Source organism: Centruroides vittatus, unplaced genomic scaffold (genome assembly GCF_030686945.1).
Source record: "Centruroides vittatus isolate TY-2023 unplaced genomic scaffold, ASM3068694v2 contig_345, whole genome shotgun sequence".
In the NCBI taxonomy this organism is placed as follows: Eukaryota; Metazoa; Arthropoda; class Arachnida; order Scorpiones; family Buthidae; genus Centruroides; species Centruroides vittatus.
This window is the reverse complement of record NW_027122170.1, coordinates 1137188-1155879: the sequence shown is the minus strand read 5'-3', so window position 1 is coordinate 1155879 and position 18692 is coordinate 1137188. Positions and strand designations below refer to the sequence as shown.

The following is an 18692-nucleotide window of genomic DNA, read 5'->3' as shown; positions in this document are numbered from 1 at the left end:
AGTCGATAAAATTTCTAATTTGTACGTTATTATTAAATTTTCATTAATTCGATTACTCGCCCGCTGTAAGTAAAATACAGCGGAATCTCCATTTTCCGTCTTTTTTTAAAACTCTTTCTACGGGCTTTAAGAAAACCGTTTTTTAGCCAGTTCGTTACGGCTTCGACCGGGTAATTAGATGTCGACGTCTCGGCGAAATAATTCCGGTCCTCCGGAGCGATACGCCGCTACCTTAACCTCTCGACCATTCGGCTTTCGATTCGTTTTTCGTCCGTGCAATGGAGTTAAAAGGTGCGTTCTTTTATTCCTCCGCGTAACTCCGCGCGAGCGACATCCGTTTAAAAATTCCTGTCGAACGCGTTCCTAAATTCCGGTGGGAGTGCGCGCCGTAGAACGGCAAAAACGGTCGTTCGTAGCAGTAGTTTAGGTCGAAAGCAAAATGGCGTCCTCCGTGGCTCGGATAGTTTCGTTTCGGGGTCCATTATGTGGTTTTACGAATAAAAATTTAGAAGTTGTGAAAGCGCGAGTTAGTGCACGCGGTGATGTAAGTGTCTTTTCGAATGTTTTTCGAATGGTAGCCGGCATTCTAATTTTTTTTCGTGGCTATTTCGAATGCTCTTTCAACAAATAATCCATTTTATGGTTAAATTTTACAACTGGGACCCTTCTTTTGCCTTTAAAAGCTCATATTTTGGAATTATAGATTCCTCCGTCACCATACTATCGATAGTGAGAGCGCCGCCATCTTTCTTTCTTTCACCGTCGTTCCTAAATGCTTACAAACAGCGACGCACTCCCGTAGTAGCGGCGACGCGGAACGACCGCTATTAAAGAACGCACCCAAATTGTAAGCGGATAAGAGCGCGGATAGTGGGAGTGTGTCGGCAAATTCCAGCGAATAGTCGGGAAAATCACGCCGCAGAAAGAAACGCGGCGGCGTAAAGAATGGGCACGAGAGATAGGCAGAATGGGGAAGCGAGCCATCCTTCTCGACCGGCACTTCGTACGAAACCTCAATATCGGCCACGGGTATCGGTGGGAAAAATCGTCTCCACGCCCCACAATAATAAATGCCCGATAGAATAAGTATTCCAAAATGATAAAATGTCCTCCTTTAGGACACCGTCCTTCCTTTCGACTTTAAACCGCGTCCTCTCGCTATTCAAACCTTTTTACGTCATTTCCGATTCGTTCGCTAATCCCGTAGGGCACTAAGAAAGCCTTTCTCGCGCCCTTAACGGACGAAAACGGGCCTCTTAACGCTAGCGGGGTATGGTTTAGATTTTAAGGAGTCTGCCATTTTTTTCACAAATGATTTTGTCCCAGTTTCGATCCTCGTATTTACCGAGAGATTGCGATTGGATTACGGGACGTTAACATTTTATTTATTTAAAGAATGATATTAACGGCTGGGTTTGTAAATTTACAAATCGTGCTTTTTAAAAACCACGCTCCGCTTTATCTTGATGAGTCAAACGTACGTTGTTCGATTCTTTATTTTTCTATTAATTTTAGTTTTAATTTAAAATATTACGGATTAATAAATCCGTAATACTTTTTATCTGGTATTCGAACCCGTTATAAGCTTAGTGATTGTTTCTAATATCATAATTACGATAGAATTATAGCGTATTTAATTATAAATTCCGTAGAAATTTTTAGCCGTTAATCGCATCTGTTACGGCCGATGTACGGTAGAATTAGCGCGAGATTACCGATCGGTGGCCTACGAGTCGGTTAGCCACGTTTTTACCAGCGATCGAAAAACTTTTAAAAGCGAACGGAAAATATCGTTTCGAGTAATTTTATTTTGTAAAATCAAATTTATAAATAGTAGTCTACTGTATTTAAGATAAAAACTTAGTTTTTAAACCAGTTAACGGACTTTTTATATTTATGACGAGTTACAGTCCATACTTATCCGATGAACTCGGAGTGCTGTACAGTCAAACCTGTTTTTATGCGGTCTTTTTCTGTGCGATTTTTTATTTGTGCGGTATAGTTGGCGACTAGTCTCGTGCGATTTGTCATGTCTCACGTTGACTTATTATAGCTAAATAAACTTATTATAGCATAAATGCACTTATTATAGTAATATTATTGCATGAATATGCGAAAAATGAAATAATATTATTTTTTAAGTCAACAAAACACCACCTGGACAAAAATATGTAAAACAGACGATCAGACCAGACGATGCAGTCAAGTGCTGACATCTGTTGTCAATAAATTCTATTTCGTACGGTTTTGAGTTATTTTCTATGTGAGACTTTTTTATGCGGTCCCTATCCACCGCATAAAAACAGGTTTGACTGTATTGTATACGGAACTGTCCTCTTAACAAAATATGAAATAGTCGGGAAAGGAAAGGACCGTTTCTACGGGAAATTAAACGGAAAAATGACAATTTCTACGGGAAATTAAACGGGGAAATGACCGAGGGCAACGTTTTATCCTTAGCCATTCTCTCGTGTCTCGGACCGGACTACGGCAATCGAAGCCACTTCGTTTCTTCCTACCGGTCCTACCGTGGCAGTTGATGTTTCGTTCTCGTATAGTGGAGAATAAAAATACGAGGGTTATGTTTGATATTGTAGTTGTCTACACGTAATTATACCGTAACTAATGCTATCGTTCGTAAAGTAACCCGTATCTAATGACGAGTCCTAAAAAGTTCTTTCTTAGTATCTAATACGAAATCTTCGGGGCAGGTGGCCCCATTTTCGGGGATACTATAGAGTATAGATTAGCACCTATGGAATTTAGGGTCTTTGAGTATATATCTGAACTCGGGAGACCGAGACGAGTTCGACGATACCCTACTTTTGGACCGGAGACGGAAAATAATAGAGTTATCCTACTTTTTTCCAGCGATCGCGCGACGATAGGGAGTCGCGTCGGTCTCTCCGCTAAGTCGCCCTCGCTATCGCGATCGGGAGTCGCGTCGCTTGCCGTTAAAATTGCCTTTAGTAGTCGTTTTCCCCTTTTTTACTTTGTTCAAGAACTACCGCGAATCAATAACTAGTGACGTTTAGCACATAGCGGCCTGCCGGCGGATCCCCTCCGGGAGGTCGGTCGGGAGCACGAACAGTGGGAACGGCCGCCACGTTCGCTGCCATAAAGTAACATTAACCGAAATTGCGATCGCGCGACGATCGGAAGTCGCGTCGCTCTCCCCGCTCTCGTATCGCGAGTTTAACCCTACCGGAGACGACCGTAGTCCGACGTCACGGTTTGCAGACTTTACCGCAAGATGGCAGTACTAGCATCTACTGTGCCGTCTTCACGAGAGCATTAAAAAAGTACGGTAACTTAAAAAGTACGATAACTTTTTTTATTCTTCGTCTCCGGTCCAAAAATAGGGTACCGTCGAACTCGTCTCGGTCACCCGAGTTCAAATATATAATCAAAGTCCCGAAATTCCATAGGTGGTAAATTTTTTTTTTTTTTTATAACTCTTTCCGCCCTGTGGGCACTAAGAGGGCCTCTTTTAGTAGGCCCATTATGGGTTCGGCCAGGCCCACAATGGGGCGACCGGGTGGTGAGGGACGGGGCCCGACATATCCGAACGGACCACCCCCCGAAAAATTCCTGGGGATTATTCGACCCGTGCGGATTCGATCCCGGGTCCCCCAGAGCGGTAGGCTGCCACCTTTACCGCTCGGCCATCCGGCCAAAGGTGGTAATTTATAGTACATCCTCATTTTCATCTCGGTTGCCCTTTTCCTAATTTTAAGGGTGCTCCGAATAACAGAAAATTCGCGACTTCTATCCTATTCCGCAAATATAAAAGAAACTAACGAACGATATTTGTCTATCGGCCCGTACAACGAGGGTATCGCCAGGGGCGGGAGGGAAGCCGTCCTCCCCTAGAAATTCGAAAAAATTATTTAAATGCTAAGTTTTAATTAAAATAATCTTCTCGGGCTTCTCGTAAGTTAAACAAATGTTTTAATTAAGATATTTCTTTTCCGGTACGTAGTAAATGATTAAAACTTTACCTACGTACGATTCGTATCCTCTATCGATTTACGTCGTCTCGGCCCCCCGGCTCGTTGGCCGGCGTCGTACTCGCCGTACAACTCGGTCGTACGTCGACCGAAACCGTTCCTCGTTTCCGAGGCCGAGTTATCCCCCGGCGCAACCGGCGGCTGCCGGTAGCGGCGCCGATCCGAGTTCGACGGTTCTCGCGTAGTGTATCGCGCGCGTCCCCTTTTCGGTAGCCCGCGGGCGCCGCCGTACGGAATACGTAAATATAAAATAATTACCGCCGTAATCGGCGATATATCGTAATATCGTAGCCGTATCGTATTAAATATCGCGGACGCGAAAGCGGTAAAATGGTCTACGGAATTTACGACAGAAATTGTATTTTACGCGCGGCAGCCGACGCTTTAAGCGCCCTTTAAGACGCTTTAACGCTTTATCCCGTAGTCCTTCTTGCCGGGTATACGATTCTAAATAGCGCGGAATTCCGAGTATTAATAAGCGCAAATGCGCGCATTCCCGGCGCTGCGACCGCGGTCGAACGCTCATTCCGGCTAGATTTAAAACCGCCGGGGACGAATAGCGCCGTCTCGACGGTCGTTCCAGAGAAGAGGCGGCCGACCCACGGCACGCGTTCCCGAAGTGGCACGATTTATCACCCGTCTTTTCGATCGCCGTTTCGATTTATTAGTTTTTTAGATTTATTCTAATTAAAGCGTATTCGTTTAGTTTCTTTAAATATTTTTATTCCGAGTCTAAAACTCGCGAACGTCTTTAAAACTAAGTAAGCTTACGTACGGCGGGCGGGCCGTCTCCGTTCTAGAACATCGGACGGCTCGGAAGAACGCGGTAAAATGTCCTTATTTTTGCCGTTGGCGAGAACGCGAAATTCCTCGTCTTTACCACGACGGCTATAGCTATACGAGACGCGAAATTCGTCGGAAAAACAGAAAATTAATACGCTGGCAGTTTTAAAACGAATTAACAGCTTTACGAGTATATTTATTAGTATATTGGCGACAATTGCGAGAAGTGGCCAGAGCTTATAAACAAACGATTACCGTCGAAGGATTTATAAAAAGCGTTTCGGATATTTCGATAATCTACGATTACCGTTTACTCGAACGTTTCTAGTAACGTCGGTGATTAATAACTTAATCGTATACCTAAACCGGTTTATTTACCGAAACCGCTAAACTGTAAGGACTTTTAAACGATTAAATGTCTTTTTAATTTTAAACCGTACAAAAAGAGAAGGAAAGTTCACGCGCCGTTGGCGACGTCGTAGTTCGGACCAAAGTCCACGCGAAAAATCCTAGAAAAATAAACCGAAGGGTCGACGAGATTATCGAATCGGTCGACGTTCGTAAACGAAGGATTCGGTTCTCGCCGTTCTCTACCGAGAAATTTTCCGAAATGTGCGAAAATTCTTCCGAAGGAAACGTCGAGTGAGTGGTTTCGATTTTTAATTAATTAAATATTTATAGGTTTTAACGAAGACTTAATTATTTTTATATCGTTAATTAAACTTTAACGATTCCTTTTCGGTTATCGCGATTCCTCCTCTCCGTCTTCGGATACGTTTAATTCGATCGAATAAAACACTTTAAGATATTTACGTATTCGTTATTAATTAACGCTCGAATTTATACCTCGAAATAACCGAGTCGACTCGAAAACGCCAGATCTTTCTACGCTAATGGCTATTTTCGACGGCGCCTAGCGACGCGCGGAATTTTTTCCTTATAAATACTTTTTAACGATAAAATGGTATCGAAGAATAGTTATTTATTATAGGAACGACGTCTCGGCCGCTATTCGACTCGTAACGTTCCGAGAGTCCTCCGCTCTACTCGGCCGTCGACCATCCCGGAGCGAATAAATAAGCCGTTTTAGAACGAATTAGATGTCTCTACGGATAAAATTCCGTCGGTTAGGTCGGGAGCGGGGCCGCGGACTGGAAAAAAATGTGCCGTTTTAAATTCGCTTTAGTTTTTATATCTATTATATATTTATTGATTTTTAAAAATCTTTCCGTATTTTGTTATAATTCGTTTATTTTAAATACAAAATGCATCGATTTAATTCGTTGAACGCGCGGTGTTCTTTGTAGCGTTGGCGTTTAGTAGTTAAACTATTTCGACCCCGTCGAATTTGAATACTTTTCGATCGTCCCTTCGTTATCCCCGCTCGAAATAAGTACTGCATTTTTCCCAACCAGCCGGACCGATCGATCGGAGTTCGTATTTTCCTTTTCCGAAAAAAGGGCCGAAGTAACCGGATCGTTTCCGGAAGGGTCGAATCGAAGCGCCAACGCTGCCGAATATACGTAGATGTAGAATTTTATCGCACCCTTACTCCTCTTATTAAATATTTGTTAAAAATTAACTGTTTTATACGAATAAATATTAACGTAAGTTAAATATTAAAAACACTAACTTCGAGAGAGGTATCTTTCCGGCTCCGACGGTCCGTAAAACAAAGACCGGCGTAAATGACAAAACGAATTTATTCCCAAAAGTTAGATACAAACGCGGTTACTTTCCGACGTAATCGCCGCCGGGATCGAGGCGTTTGTCGTATCCGCGGACGAGCTTTTCCGTCCCCTCGTCGTAGAATGTCGCCGGCCTCGACCACGTCGTTTCGCGGATCGTTATTAGTTCGTTCGGCTAGCGACTCCGCGGCCGTTTTACGGCTAGTGGAGTCGCGGCCTTAGGCCCGTCTCGAGTCGTCGGCGGCGACGTTACGCGACGAGGATGGAAAAGCTCGTGCGCAGACGTAAATTTCTCGATCTCCACGGTGATTGTGTCAAAAAGTAACCGCGTCTTTACCTAACTTTTGGTAATAAATTCGTTTTGTTATTTACGCTCGTCTTTTTTTACGGACCGTCGGAGGTTGGAAAAAAAACAGCCTACGTATAAAAGTATTTGGGGCTCTTTTAGAGTTTAGAGTAGGGAATACCGAGTCGTTTTTTGGATACACCCCCATAAAATGACTCGGTGTTTAATTTCGCCGGAATCGAGTGTTTTTTTTTCTTTTACCGACTTCGCAGCCCCGGTCGGGAGAACGCGATACGACGCTCCGCAAACCCGTCGACGCGGATAGGAGATATCCGGTACGTTTGCTAAAATGCGGCGGGGCTCCGTCGTAATAAACCGCGTTACTAATCGGATCTTGCAAAAAAAGAAGCGAGATATTCGAAAAGAAATCCGCGTAGACGTCTCCTTTGGGCCGGTTTCGAAAAGCGTTATCGTTTCGACAAATCCGTTTCTCCTAAACCGTTTATTTTCGAACCTGCGTTTTCGGTTCCTTTTCGTGCCGGGAAGTATCCCTCCCGCGTTTGTCTAAGTAGCCCACCGGCGGTCGAGCGGATAAAACCCCCGAATACCGGTAGTCGGTGGTGGCTATCGGGCTAGCCGCGTGGAGTTTCCCACGGTTTTCTTCGCGTTAATAACGCCTAAGTAGGAGCCGGTTTCCTATAAAAATCCTCCCGCCGGGCATTCGGCGGACGGGCGATGTTTCGCGTTGCCGTAATCGAGTAAAACCTATACCTCGTCCGAGTAATTCGAAACCCTCTATATATATAGTAGGACTATCTTTCCTCGAGGCGCTAAGAGGTCCTTTCTAATACCCGCCGGTTTAATAATTATCCGGATAGCCGGTCGGTCGAGGCTTATCGAACGGCGACGGAGCGGAGTAATCGAGACGACGTCGAAAAAACTTTTAACGGTGGAATGCGATGCGGCGTCTGTTCGAACTGCCAGTAGAAATGTAATCGGATGCGCGTAACGCGTTACCGTCGTGTTAAACATCGCGGGTTTGTTTATTCCGTTTGTAAAAAAGTTTTTGCGTAATACTTAAGCTAAACGTTATATACGGGGTTTTGCGACTATCGTAGGTATCTACGGGGCCTTTCGGAGAAAATGCCGGGCCCGGGGCAACTAACGTTTTAGAGGCCCTTCGAAATTTAAAATAAAATTGTGGACGAGAAAATAAAGTCGGTGGTATTTAATATTTTTCGGATTATTACTTTTAATTCTTTTACGGAAGCTTCGCGCGCTTTAACGTTAGCCGATCGACCGGTAATTTCGGAATAGTCTAAAATACGCGCTTTTCGGTAATTAATGTCGAGTGTCGCTCGTCCGTTTAATCCTCGTCGACGGTGGATAGTTTTAATTCTTTTCGGATCGCTCGCCTTCCGCCACACTGGCAAAAATTCCGAGCGCGATCGTTATGTTGGGAAATACGTCGACAACTTCCTTAAATAATTCTGCCATTTCGCGCTTAATTTAAAATTGAATTCGTAAACACGCTTCGGCAGTGTTATTTCTACAATTTCGTCTCTTATTTCCTTTTTAGATTTCTCTGGCAATAATTTTGCCTTCGAAACTGCATTCCCTTCGTCCGTTCCGTTAAATTTCCACAAAAGTTCGAAAAGTTGCGAATTGAAGAAATTGCTCGAAATCCACACCTAAGGTCCGTCTATTATTAAATCGATAATTTTGTTAAAAGGCAAAATGAAAATATTCTCCGGCAGATTCTTCCTCTTTTAATCCGCGAGTTATTTCAAATTCCGGAGTGATTTCGTTTTCGGCCGCAATCTTTTTACATTCGGAAGGATTTCCGAAAGGCCTACGTGTTGTTATTGTATTACCGGTGCTAGACACCGAAAAGGCTTTATCGTACTCCTTTAGATCGATATAAATTCTCTACCCGCTTTAGCCAGGGACGGTTGAGGCAAAAAGTGTTTTCGATATTAAAAATTGGAAAAGTTTTCCTCAAATACTTTTTTTTGCGGAATTTGACCGTAAAATTAAGGCCGTTCTACCGGCCGTGGCGCGGCTTTGCCTTCTCCTATATTTCTGTTTAGCGTACGGAGTTGCCGAGTCGAGGCCCCTAATATTGCCGGGTCCGGGGAAGCCGTTCCTCTCGTCCGCCTTCCGATTGGCTTCGGGTATCCGTATTCGTATCGTCGCGACCCGGGAGGCCAACGTCGAAAGGCATTCCGCTATTAAAAGTGTTTTTTCCGATGCCGCGGCGATTATTCGGCTCCGGTGCCGTTCGATAAGCCCGGTATCTCGACCGACCGGCTATCGAGATAATTATTAAATTAATGTTTTAGAGGCGAGAAGCTTACGACTACTCGTTGGTTTATATAGGCCCGCGACGGAACGGACAAACGGCGAGGGACGGCCCGCCCTACCGCAAAACGTATTCGCTTCGATCTAATGCGACGACAAAAAACAAGAATTGTTATGTTCGAAACAATCTCTCATTTTCGTAAGGAGTAAAATAACTACTTAGTTTTACTATAAATCGAGATTTAGGAGCTGTTTTCGTTGGCCATTACGTATATTATCGATTAGACCCGGAGTTCGGGTCTAATCAATAATATAAATTGTATATTTGCGAGATGGGGGGCTGCGGGACTCCGCGGACGGTTTAATCTCTTACGAGAAGATCGTTAGGTCCTTCTCGTATCGGGATTCCCGACGCCAGTTAGAAAGAAATTTTTTCATCGCGATGTCTAAAGGTACTGTACAGTACTTTTACGAGAGTTTCGGTTCGGCAATGAAAATAGGCCCGTTCCGATTTAAAATATAAAATAACTATATTCATTTATACAAAGAGAAAAATAACGATAAAGACGACTAAATACAGTAGAGACTCGTAAATCGGCACCCCGGTAATCGGAATCGCCGGTAATCGGCACGATTTTCAGTTGGACTGTGTCGTGCCGAATCGAACGTTTTTGATACTAAATTAACTTCTAAAGTATAATTTTTATGTTTTTATATTCTTCGATATATTTATTTTGTTTGTGCAAAATGCAGAAATATTTTTTAACGATACGATAGCCTCGATAATTATTATAAAAATTTTCGTTAGGCTTAAAATCGACGAAAATTCGACGCGAAGCGACACGCGACGGAGAAAAATTTGAACATCGGACGGGTTAATGTATTTTTTCGCACATAATCGGTAATCGGAACAAATCCCTAATCCGAACAACCCCAGTCCCCAATTGATTCCGATTTTCGGTTCGCTACTGTAACACCGTATAGATTGCAAAATTGCCATACGACAATAATGCATCGACTCAAAATATTCTACCTTAAATTTTACACCTATTAGAGTTTTACAATCGCAGTATTTCGTTCGTTACCCGGGGATGTAGTACGAGAACCTTTTCTTCGATTGTCTCATTCTTCCTTTATGGGATCGACGTATCGAAGATAAGACGGGAACTTATTTACGGGGTTAAATGGCTAACCACGCGAGATTAATTAATGACGAAAAAGCCCGGATAAAAAGCGGCTTCCACCTTTTATACCGCACGAATGGACCGACGAAGGTTGTCCGCCATTCGTTTCTGTCGTTTTTGAAGGAATTCTCCTCTTTTCCCGCCAATCGGAGCGAGTTAAAGACGACGTACACCGATAAACATCCCTTCTTTTTAAGCGAAACGGAATAATAGTTTAAACTAAATCAATTTTTTAAAACATTCGAGACATAAAAACGCTCCCTAATATAATCCCGGTTCTCGCAATTCTTAAAAGGATAACGTACGAAAGCTTATCTATAATTCTATATTATATAATTCGAACGATACATTATTTACGTAACACGCCGTTACGTAAAAATCAAAGAATTATTTTAAACTAGCAGATAGGCCCGGCGTTGCTCGGGCAAAAGTAACGATAGCGAAGATTAAGATTATTACGTTATAGTCACAAAAGAAAAAAAGTAATTTCATCAACAAACTAAATATTTCTAAAGAAAAGTCGAATTTGAAAATCGAATATTGTAATATTGTTCGATTTTCACGACGTGTTCCGATTATATCGTTCGATTTTCATCGAATGTTCTAAAGAAGAAAAGTCGAGAAAAACCGAATTTATCTGTTTAAATTTGAAAATCGAATATGTTCTAACATATTACTTTTTTTCCCCTCCAGCGCCCGTAAATCTTGCACGTCGCCTTCTCTTGTTCTCCATTGTTACTTAACACTTCTATTGATACTTAACACTTCCATTCTTGATGGAAGTGTTAAGACTTAATCCTGTCCCTCTCCCCGTGGGGAGAAATTTCGAAAAATCCCTTCTTAGTGTGCGTTTTTGTGACGTACCGTAACTATGTACCAAATTTCAACTTTCTACTCTTAACCGTTTGGGCTGTTAACATTTCCATTCTTACGTAACACTTCCATTGTTGACACTTCCATTATTACTTCATACTTCCATTGTTGCTTCACACTTCCATTGTTACTTAACACTTCCATTGTTGATGGAAGTGTTAAGCCTTAATCCTATCCCTCTCCCCCGTGGGGAGGAATTTCGAAAAATCCCTTCTTAGTGTGCGTTCTCGTGACGTACCCTAACTGCGTACCAAATTTCAACTTTCAACTCCTAACCATTTGGGCTCTGCGCTGATTATTATTATTATTATGTTGGGTTAAGTGAGATATACTCGGTTAACACCGGTGGCTGTGCACTATGCCGGACCAAAGTCAAGGCATAGTAACCAAAACAGAAATTAAAGAAGTGTATCAGTGTGTGTGTCTGTATTCAGGAATTTTCTCACAATATGACATGTATTCAATATAGTGGCCTTCTGTAGTGTGATGTATGTGTTTCTATTCAATTCTAATGTGCCCAGGCTTTTGTGTAGTGTGTGTGGTATGACACCTGTAGAGGAGAGAACTACAGGTACAATAAGCACCCTATCAATCTTCCACAGATGCCTTATTTCCTGGGCGAGTTCTGTGTACTTGCTAATTTTTTCAGTGCATGCGTTTTGTATATTGTGAGTGTTTGGAATGGATATGTCTATAACGTATGTGATTTTATTGTGTTTGTCAATGAGTGTGATGTCTGGTCTGTTGTGGTAAATTGTTTTATCTGTGATTATGGCTCTGTCGTAGTACATTTTGTGCGTGTTGTTTTCCAATACTGTCTGTGGAATGTATTTGTAGTATGGTTCGTGGATGTCTACTAATTTGTGTTTCCTTGCAAGCTCTTGGTGTATTATATTTGCTACTTGATTATGTCTGTGTAAATAATCTGTCTGTGCCGAGAGCTTGCAACCAGAGGTGATGTGTTGTATAGTTTCTGGCATGATGTGACATTTTCTGCATGTGTCATTTGTGAGTGTTGCATCTTTGAGTATGTGTTTTCTGTAGTTTTTAGTATTTATGACCTGATCCTGTATGGCAATCATGAATCCTTCCGTCTCCCCAAAGAGACATCCCAGAGCTAACCGGCTGTTTGACGCAGTTTTGTCAACAAAATCCTGGGCCAGATCGTAAGGATGCCTGCCATGGAGTGCCTTTCGAGCCCACGATTGCTTAATGGTGTCTATGCTTTTTATATGTTGCGTTGTGTCCGTATGATGTGAGTGTAAGTTTAATGGTGTGTTATTTGAGTCTGCTAGAGTTACTGCTTTATGTAATTGTGATGTTTCTTGTTTTTTGTAGAAAAACTCTCGCAGTGACTGTATTTGTTTGTAGTGAAGGTTAACTATGTCAATTGGGCCACGTCCGCCATCTTTACGTGGAAGGGTTAAGATTTCTGTGGCGGATTTAGGATGATGATGTTTATGCTTAGTAAGCATTGTTCTTGTTTTCCTTTGGAGTTGCTGAAGATCTGTGTGAGTCCAATGTATAACTCCAAAAGAATATGTGAGTACTGGAGATGACATATGTGTTTATTGCTTTAACTGTGTGTTTTGCATTTAACTGTGTTCTGAGAATAGCATTTAACCTACTTTGGTATTCTTTAATTAATCTTTGCTTTATTTGTGCATGTTCTGTTAGTTTGGCCTGTTGGAATCCTAAATACTTGTAGAACTCGCCCTCTTCCATGGATTCAATAATGTCTCCATTTCCAAGTGCAAAATCTTCTTTCTTCAGGATTCCTTTTTCTATGTGAACTGTTTTGCATTTATCTAGGCCAAATTCCATTTGTATGTCCTTGGTGTATGAATGTGTGATTTGTAGGAGTTGATGAAGTTGTTTTTGTGTGGATGCATAAAGTTTTATGTCATCCATGTACATGAGATGTGACAGTGTAAACTGTGTTGTTTTTTCGTGTCTGATATTGTAACCATATTGCGTGTTGTTTAACATGTTGGATAATGGGTTCAGGGCTAAGCAGAACCAGAGAGGACTCAAGGAATCTCCTTGAAAAATTCCTCGCCTAATAAAAATTTAGGTTTGTTTGTATGGAAGTGTTACTAACCCTGAGATGTAGTGTTGTTCTCCAGTGCTGCATAGCGTTTTGAAAGAATGCAATGAGTGATGGATGTATTTTGTACATGTGTAGAATATGTAGCAGCCAACTGTGTGGAACACTGTCGAATGCTTTTCTGTAGTCTATATATGCCATGTGTATGTTTCTGTGTTGTTTGTGTGCTTGCCGTAGAATGACTGAATCTATGAGTGACTGTTCTTTGCATCCCCTGTGATTTCTACGGCAACCTTTTTGTTGTTCTGTTAGAATGTCGTGTTCTTCAATATGTTTGTATATTTTGTTTGCGATACAGGATGTCAATAACTTGTAGAGTGTTGGAAGACAGGTAATTGGTCTGTATTGTGTGGGGTCTGTGGTATTGTTGTTTTTAGGTTTCATGTAGGTGATGCCCTGAGTAAGAAAATTTGGCATGTCTTGTGGATTGATGATGATGTGTGTTAGATGTTTAGCTAGTTCCTGGTGCAGTGATGTAAACTTTTTGTACCAGAAATTGTGAATGTTGTCTACACCAGGTGTCTTCCAGTTGTGTGCTCTGTTAACAGTGTATTGGAAATCATGTATGTTTATTTCAGCACAGGGCATAGTTGGTATGTTGTGCAAGTTTCTGTTCTCCTCCTCGATCCAGCCTGCATCAGCATTGTGCGTGACAGCACTGGACCAAAGAGAAGACCAATATGTTGTGAGTTCTTCTTCTGTTGGTGTGCCACTGTGCTGTGTATCAGTGTTTGCTTTGTTATTAATTTGTCTGTAAAAGAGTTTTTCATTGTTTGTAAATAATTTATTTTATTGTTTTCGTAGTGTACATGTTTTGTATCGTTTGAGTCTACGTGCTTTGGCAGCAAGTTTTTGTTTTAGTGTATCAATGTATTCTGTAATGCGTGTGTTGTGATGTTCATGTTTTGTGTGTGTTTTTATTTTCTTGAAAATGTTTTTGAGCTGTTTCCTTAATTTGGGTGTTATGTTGTTTTTAGTGTATTGTGTTAGCCTGCCTAATTGCTGTCTAATGTCATTTATTTGTGTTTCTATTCTTCTCTGCCAGGCAGGCTTGTGATAGAATTGTGTTTTCTGTGTATTTGTCTGTGATTGTACTTTCAGTCCATGGTGTGTTACTACTGTGACTGCCCCAGCATAAACTAATGTATGAATGTCTGCGAGTGTAGAAATTGAATGAATGTAGTGTGGTAGTAAGTGAGTGTTTACATAATTTAGTGTTTTTCCTACTTCCTTTGACGTGTTGATTTTTGGTATTCGTGGTCGTTGTGTGGGATCTGTACCTGTATATTTAGTGAGTGTTTCCTGAAATATAAGTGAGAGCGTATTAACTAAATCCAAGTCTATGTTATCAGTGATGGATGAGGAAGTGTCTGTAGTATCATTAGTGGTAATTGTTGTATGTGTGTTATTATCAATGCTTGTTGCTGGATTATCCTGACAGGTTACATGATCTTCATTAATGTTAGATGTTTCTGTCTGTTGATGTATTTGATCAGCAACCTGTTGTTTGATAAGTTCAAGTGTTGTTTGTGGAATAAGGTTGTTGTGTATAATTGTTCTTTTTTGATCAACAACCCTTTGTTCGGTGACAGTGAGATGAGGATACTGTTGTGTGAATCTATGGTGTAGTTGTTGTCTGTATGCTGTCATGTTTGTTTCGAGTTTTGTGATGGTGTAATAAGTACGGATGATAAACTCGTTCATTTCTACTGTCCATTTCATTTGTTGGCGTGGTTTTCCAGCCTTTGTGGTCTGTGGATGCATTGCCACAGAAACACCAAGGCTGGGTTGGTTCCTCACATCTGTTGAGGGCATTGCAGTAGCCATGCTTGGGCCGGTGCTGCTTTCGCCACCGGTAACCAAGGGAGACTGTGACCTATTTTTCGAACGTGAGCCTCTGCCTAACCCACGAACGCGGACCTTGTTAACCCGGGCGACGTCCGAGCCGGTATCACACTTTGATCTAGTTATTACCATGATGAATATCTCCACAGAATGTGGGCGTGGTCACTCTTAGCTTCATTTCTCCCCATAGACCTTACTGGCATGGGTGTCCCTACCAGGAGCTTATGCTCCAGTTTGCATTGCCCTATGGATCAGTAAAATTACTGGGCTCTCCCACCACGACCAGGTGGTGACCATGGGAGAGTTATTATTATTATTATTATTATTATTATTATTATTATCAACTCGTCTCGATTATATATATATAGATACGTAGTTTTCCAGTTAAGGCGGCCGAGAGTAAGTAGTATCGCGGGCGCGCTTCCTCGCCGGTCGTCTTAAACGCGAGCGTAATTTTGCTCGCGCCTAAAACACCAGGCAAACTGCAGATTTTATACTACGACTAATTCGACTTTTCAGGTGCGCGGACTCGTCTAAAGAAGTAGAAAAATTTGACGACGTCTCGGAAGTTTTCGGATCGTTCGGTCCTTGGCAAGTCAGACTATTGGGGATCATGTCGCTCATTCCGATTATCGGATTTTTTAATAATTACGCTTTAATCGTATTATCACCCGAAGTATCTCATTGGTGTAAACGACCGGCGGAATACGCGAATTTAACCGACGAAGAATGGAAGAATTTAAGTATACCCGTACACGTGGTAGACAATCGAATGACTTTTAGCAAATGCGAAATGTACGATATATTTATTAACGAATCGTCGGAAACGAATCGAGAACGGAAAATCAAGCCCTGCGCTTCCTGGGAATACGACCATTCTCGCTATAAATCGACAATCGTGGAAGAAGTAAGTCTAACCCTTTCTTTGTTTTCCATTCATTTATTATAATTTTACGTTAATAAAAACAACAAATATATTCTTTTTGTTACTATTTATAAAATTGATAGTAAATTGTTTATCGTAATTTATAAGAGGGTAATTTTTCAAAATCCGTGTTTATATATAGAGAAATTAGATAAATTCTTTAATAAACGAACGGATACGTAAGTTATTTATACGGTCGACGCGTGTTATTTTCTATCTCGCCGATACTCGAATCCTAGAAGGCGCCTATCGGGAGGGCTCCTACGAGAAGATGGCCCCTATTTAGATGTTAGACGCGTGACGAAAACTCGCGAGTCGGTCGCGAATCGACGACAAATTCGGTGTTCGCTAGTTTTATCCGTTCCTTACCGCGTAGTAAGAATCCGTATTTTCGCGAACGAAAGTCGGACTGAAACGATGCCGAGAAACGACGGACTATAGCCTATAGAAAATAATTTAATTCGTAAGATATATTTTTTATAGGCTATATTACTCTTCGGGCACCCTACGCGATCCGCGTGTATATAATCGCTACGCAATATTCGCGCCAGACTAGATTCGTCTCTATAAATATCGTCGAGTGACGAATTATCTTTCGATATCGATAATTGTCGAAGATCGGAAACGGATTTCTTAGAGAACGTCGAGGAAAAGCGGATCTTACGGCGGCGGTCGGCAGCGTTTTCCTTCCTACGACCGTTTTTCTCGACGTCGTCCAGGTATTCTGTTTTCCGACTGTTTCTTTCTAGTTTTCGCTAATTTCTTCTTCGCCCGTCGGTGGTCGAGTGTATAAAACCCCGAATATTGGTAGTCGGTTGCCGGTTCGCGCGTGACCAAAGGGCCCGTCACCCGGAGTTTTTCGGGTTTTCCGCACGCGTTCTAACACCTAAATAAGCCAGTTTCCCGTAGAAATCCTCCCTTCTCGGATGGCATCGTCGTATCCCGTCGAACCAAACCGAACCTAGTTTCTTTTTCGACGAGTGTCGCGCGCAGGGCCGGTTCTAGGGTTTTGAGCGCCCCGGGAAAAACAAAATTTGGTGCCCTTTCGTACAAGAATATACAAATTTACTGCAAATAAAAAAAATAGTAAAAAAAAGGCAAAAAATCAAAATTACACAATAAAGAACTGTAAAAAACGTGTATGTAACGTAAAAATAATAAAAATTAATTAATTCCACGACGAATACGTCTGGCTTCTGTGAGAAGCCCTCTGGTGGTTATTTTCGCGGCATTTTTCCTGAAATTTTTCAAAAAATTTAAGTGACCTTTATTTTGTATTAGTAAAGAAAAAACAATTTATTGCTTGCTAAAAAAATGCTTCGATGTCTCACGAAAAGTGATCAATTTTAATTTATAAAATCTAAAAAAATAATGAAAATAATGAATGTAAAAAAATATTTTATTTTTTTATCGGCGCCCCGGGCAGTCGCCCGGCTTGCCCGCCCCTTTATCCGGCCCTGGTCGCGCGACATCCTTCGAGAAATCGATAGACCTTCGAGTCCGGACTTTTCGAAACGTGGTACGCGGACTCCTCGAATTAAAAATGTCCGAAAAGATATCCGACCGCGCTAAGCGCAATAATTTCTATTTTGTTTCAAATTTTTCACTTTCGGACGGTTAGTAATAAAAAATTAACGTATTCTCTTACGTCGTTCTTACGTACAGTACGTCGAACACTTTCGAGTGAAACGTTATTAAAATTCTACTTAAAATTTTCTATTTTAACCACGAGATGGTAGTAGATAAGTTCTTCAATAACAGAACGGAGTAAATTTCGAATCATTTTTGAGTCGAATGTTCTTAATATTCTAAATGTAGTATTTATTTAGTTACTAGGCGCGGTTTTCATTCGAGTTTTACGTTAATCCTTCGAAAATCTCTTATTAACTCGATAATAAACGATATTTCGGACTTAGCCCCGAGTCTAAAATATGTCCGTAAAGACGTAATTCTTAAGCCGGATTCCGCGGGCTCGGAGAGATTCCGATTTCGGAAGATCGGCGAACTCGGTCGAGGAAAATCGAGAAATCCTTCCGAAATTTAGTACGTTCCTCCGGTTAAGAATGCACGCGACAAACGACGGTAGAATTAGCGGTATCCGAGACCCGGATCTTTTCGCTTTAGTAGAGATATTATTCTACCGAGGCTTCTCCGGACTGCTTAAGGGGTTCCTAGCACAAAAATCCCATCTCGGACATTCGCTCGATTAATTTAAGTCGTATAAGAATAAAGTAACGTTTCTAGATTTAATTTAGCATTTATTTAATTCATTTTATTATATAATTATCATTAATTGTAGTGGAATTTAATTTGTGAAAATTCTTGGTTGGCATCTTTTACCAATTCCGTGTATTTCTTGGGCTACTTCTTATCCGCTTTCGTCACCGGACATCTTTCCGATAAGTAAGTACACGTTATTTAAAAAATAAACTTTGAAATTCTACGTTAAATTTACGCAATTTGCTCTTAAAATTACTAATTTACGTGGATTTAGCGCACGGTTCGTTAACCGAGACTGCGGAAGAGGAGCCGTAGAAACGACGCCGATTCTTTCCAAATTTTGTTATTTCCGACTACCGAAACCGACGTTTAGTGCGGCGCACCGATTCCGGGCAACCCTTTAGCGAAAGTAAAACACAAAATTTGATTTGTAATTCTTAAGAGCCGTGTTGCCGAGGCTGCGCGTAGTA

General features: G+C 41.5%; 1 protein-coding gene across 3 annotated transcripts in view; it reads left to right on the top strand.

Annotated features, from left to right (window-relative positions):
• LOC136974204 (solute carrier family 22 member 3-like) overlaps positions 1 to 18692 on the top strand; it is a 37141-nt gene that overhangs the window by 4404 nt on the left and 14045 nt on the right. The window contains exons 1-3 of one of the 3 annotated variants that reach the window (XM_067269024.1): positions 1465 to 1477; positions 15597 to 15984; positions 18302 to 18405. In XM_067269024.1, coding sequence (XP_067125125.1) covers positions 1467 to 1477; positions 15597 to 15984; positions 18302 to 18405 — 503 coding nt within the window. In that variant the 5' untranslated portion in view covers positions 1465 to 1466. Of the gene's footprint in view, positions 1 to 1464; positions 1478 to 15596; positions 15985 to 18301; positions 18406 to 18692 lie in introns of those variants that run through there. The other 2 variants (XM_067269026.1, XM_067269025.1) reach the window with 2 other exon arrangements.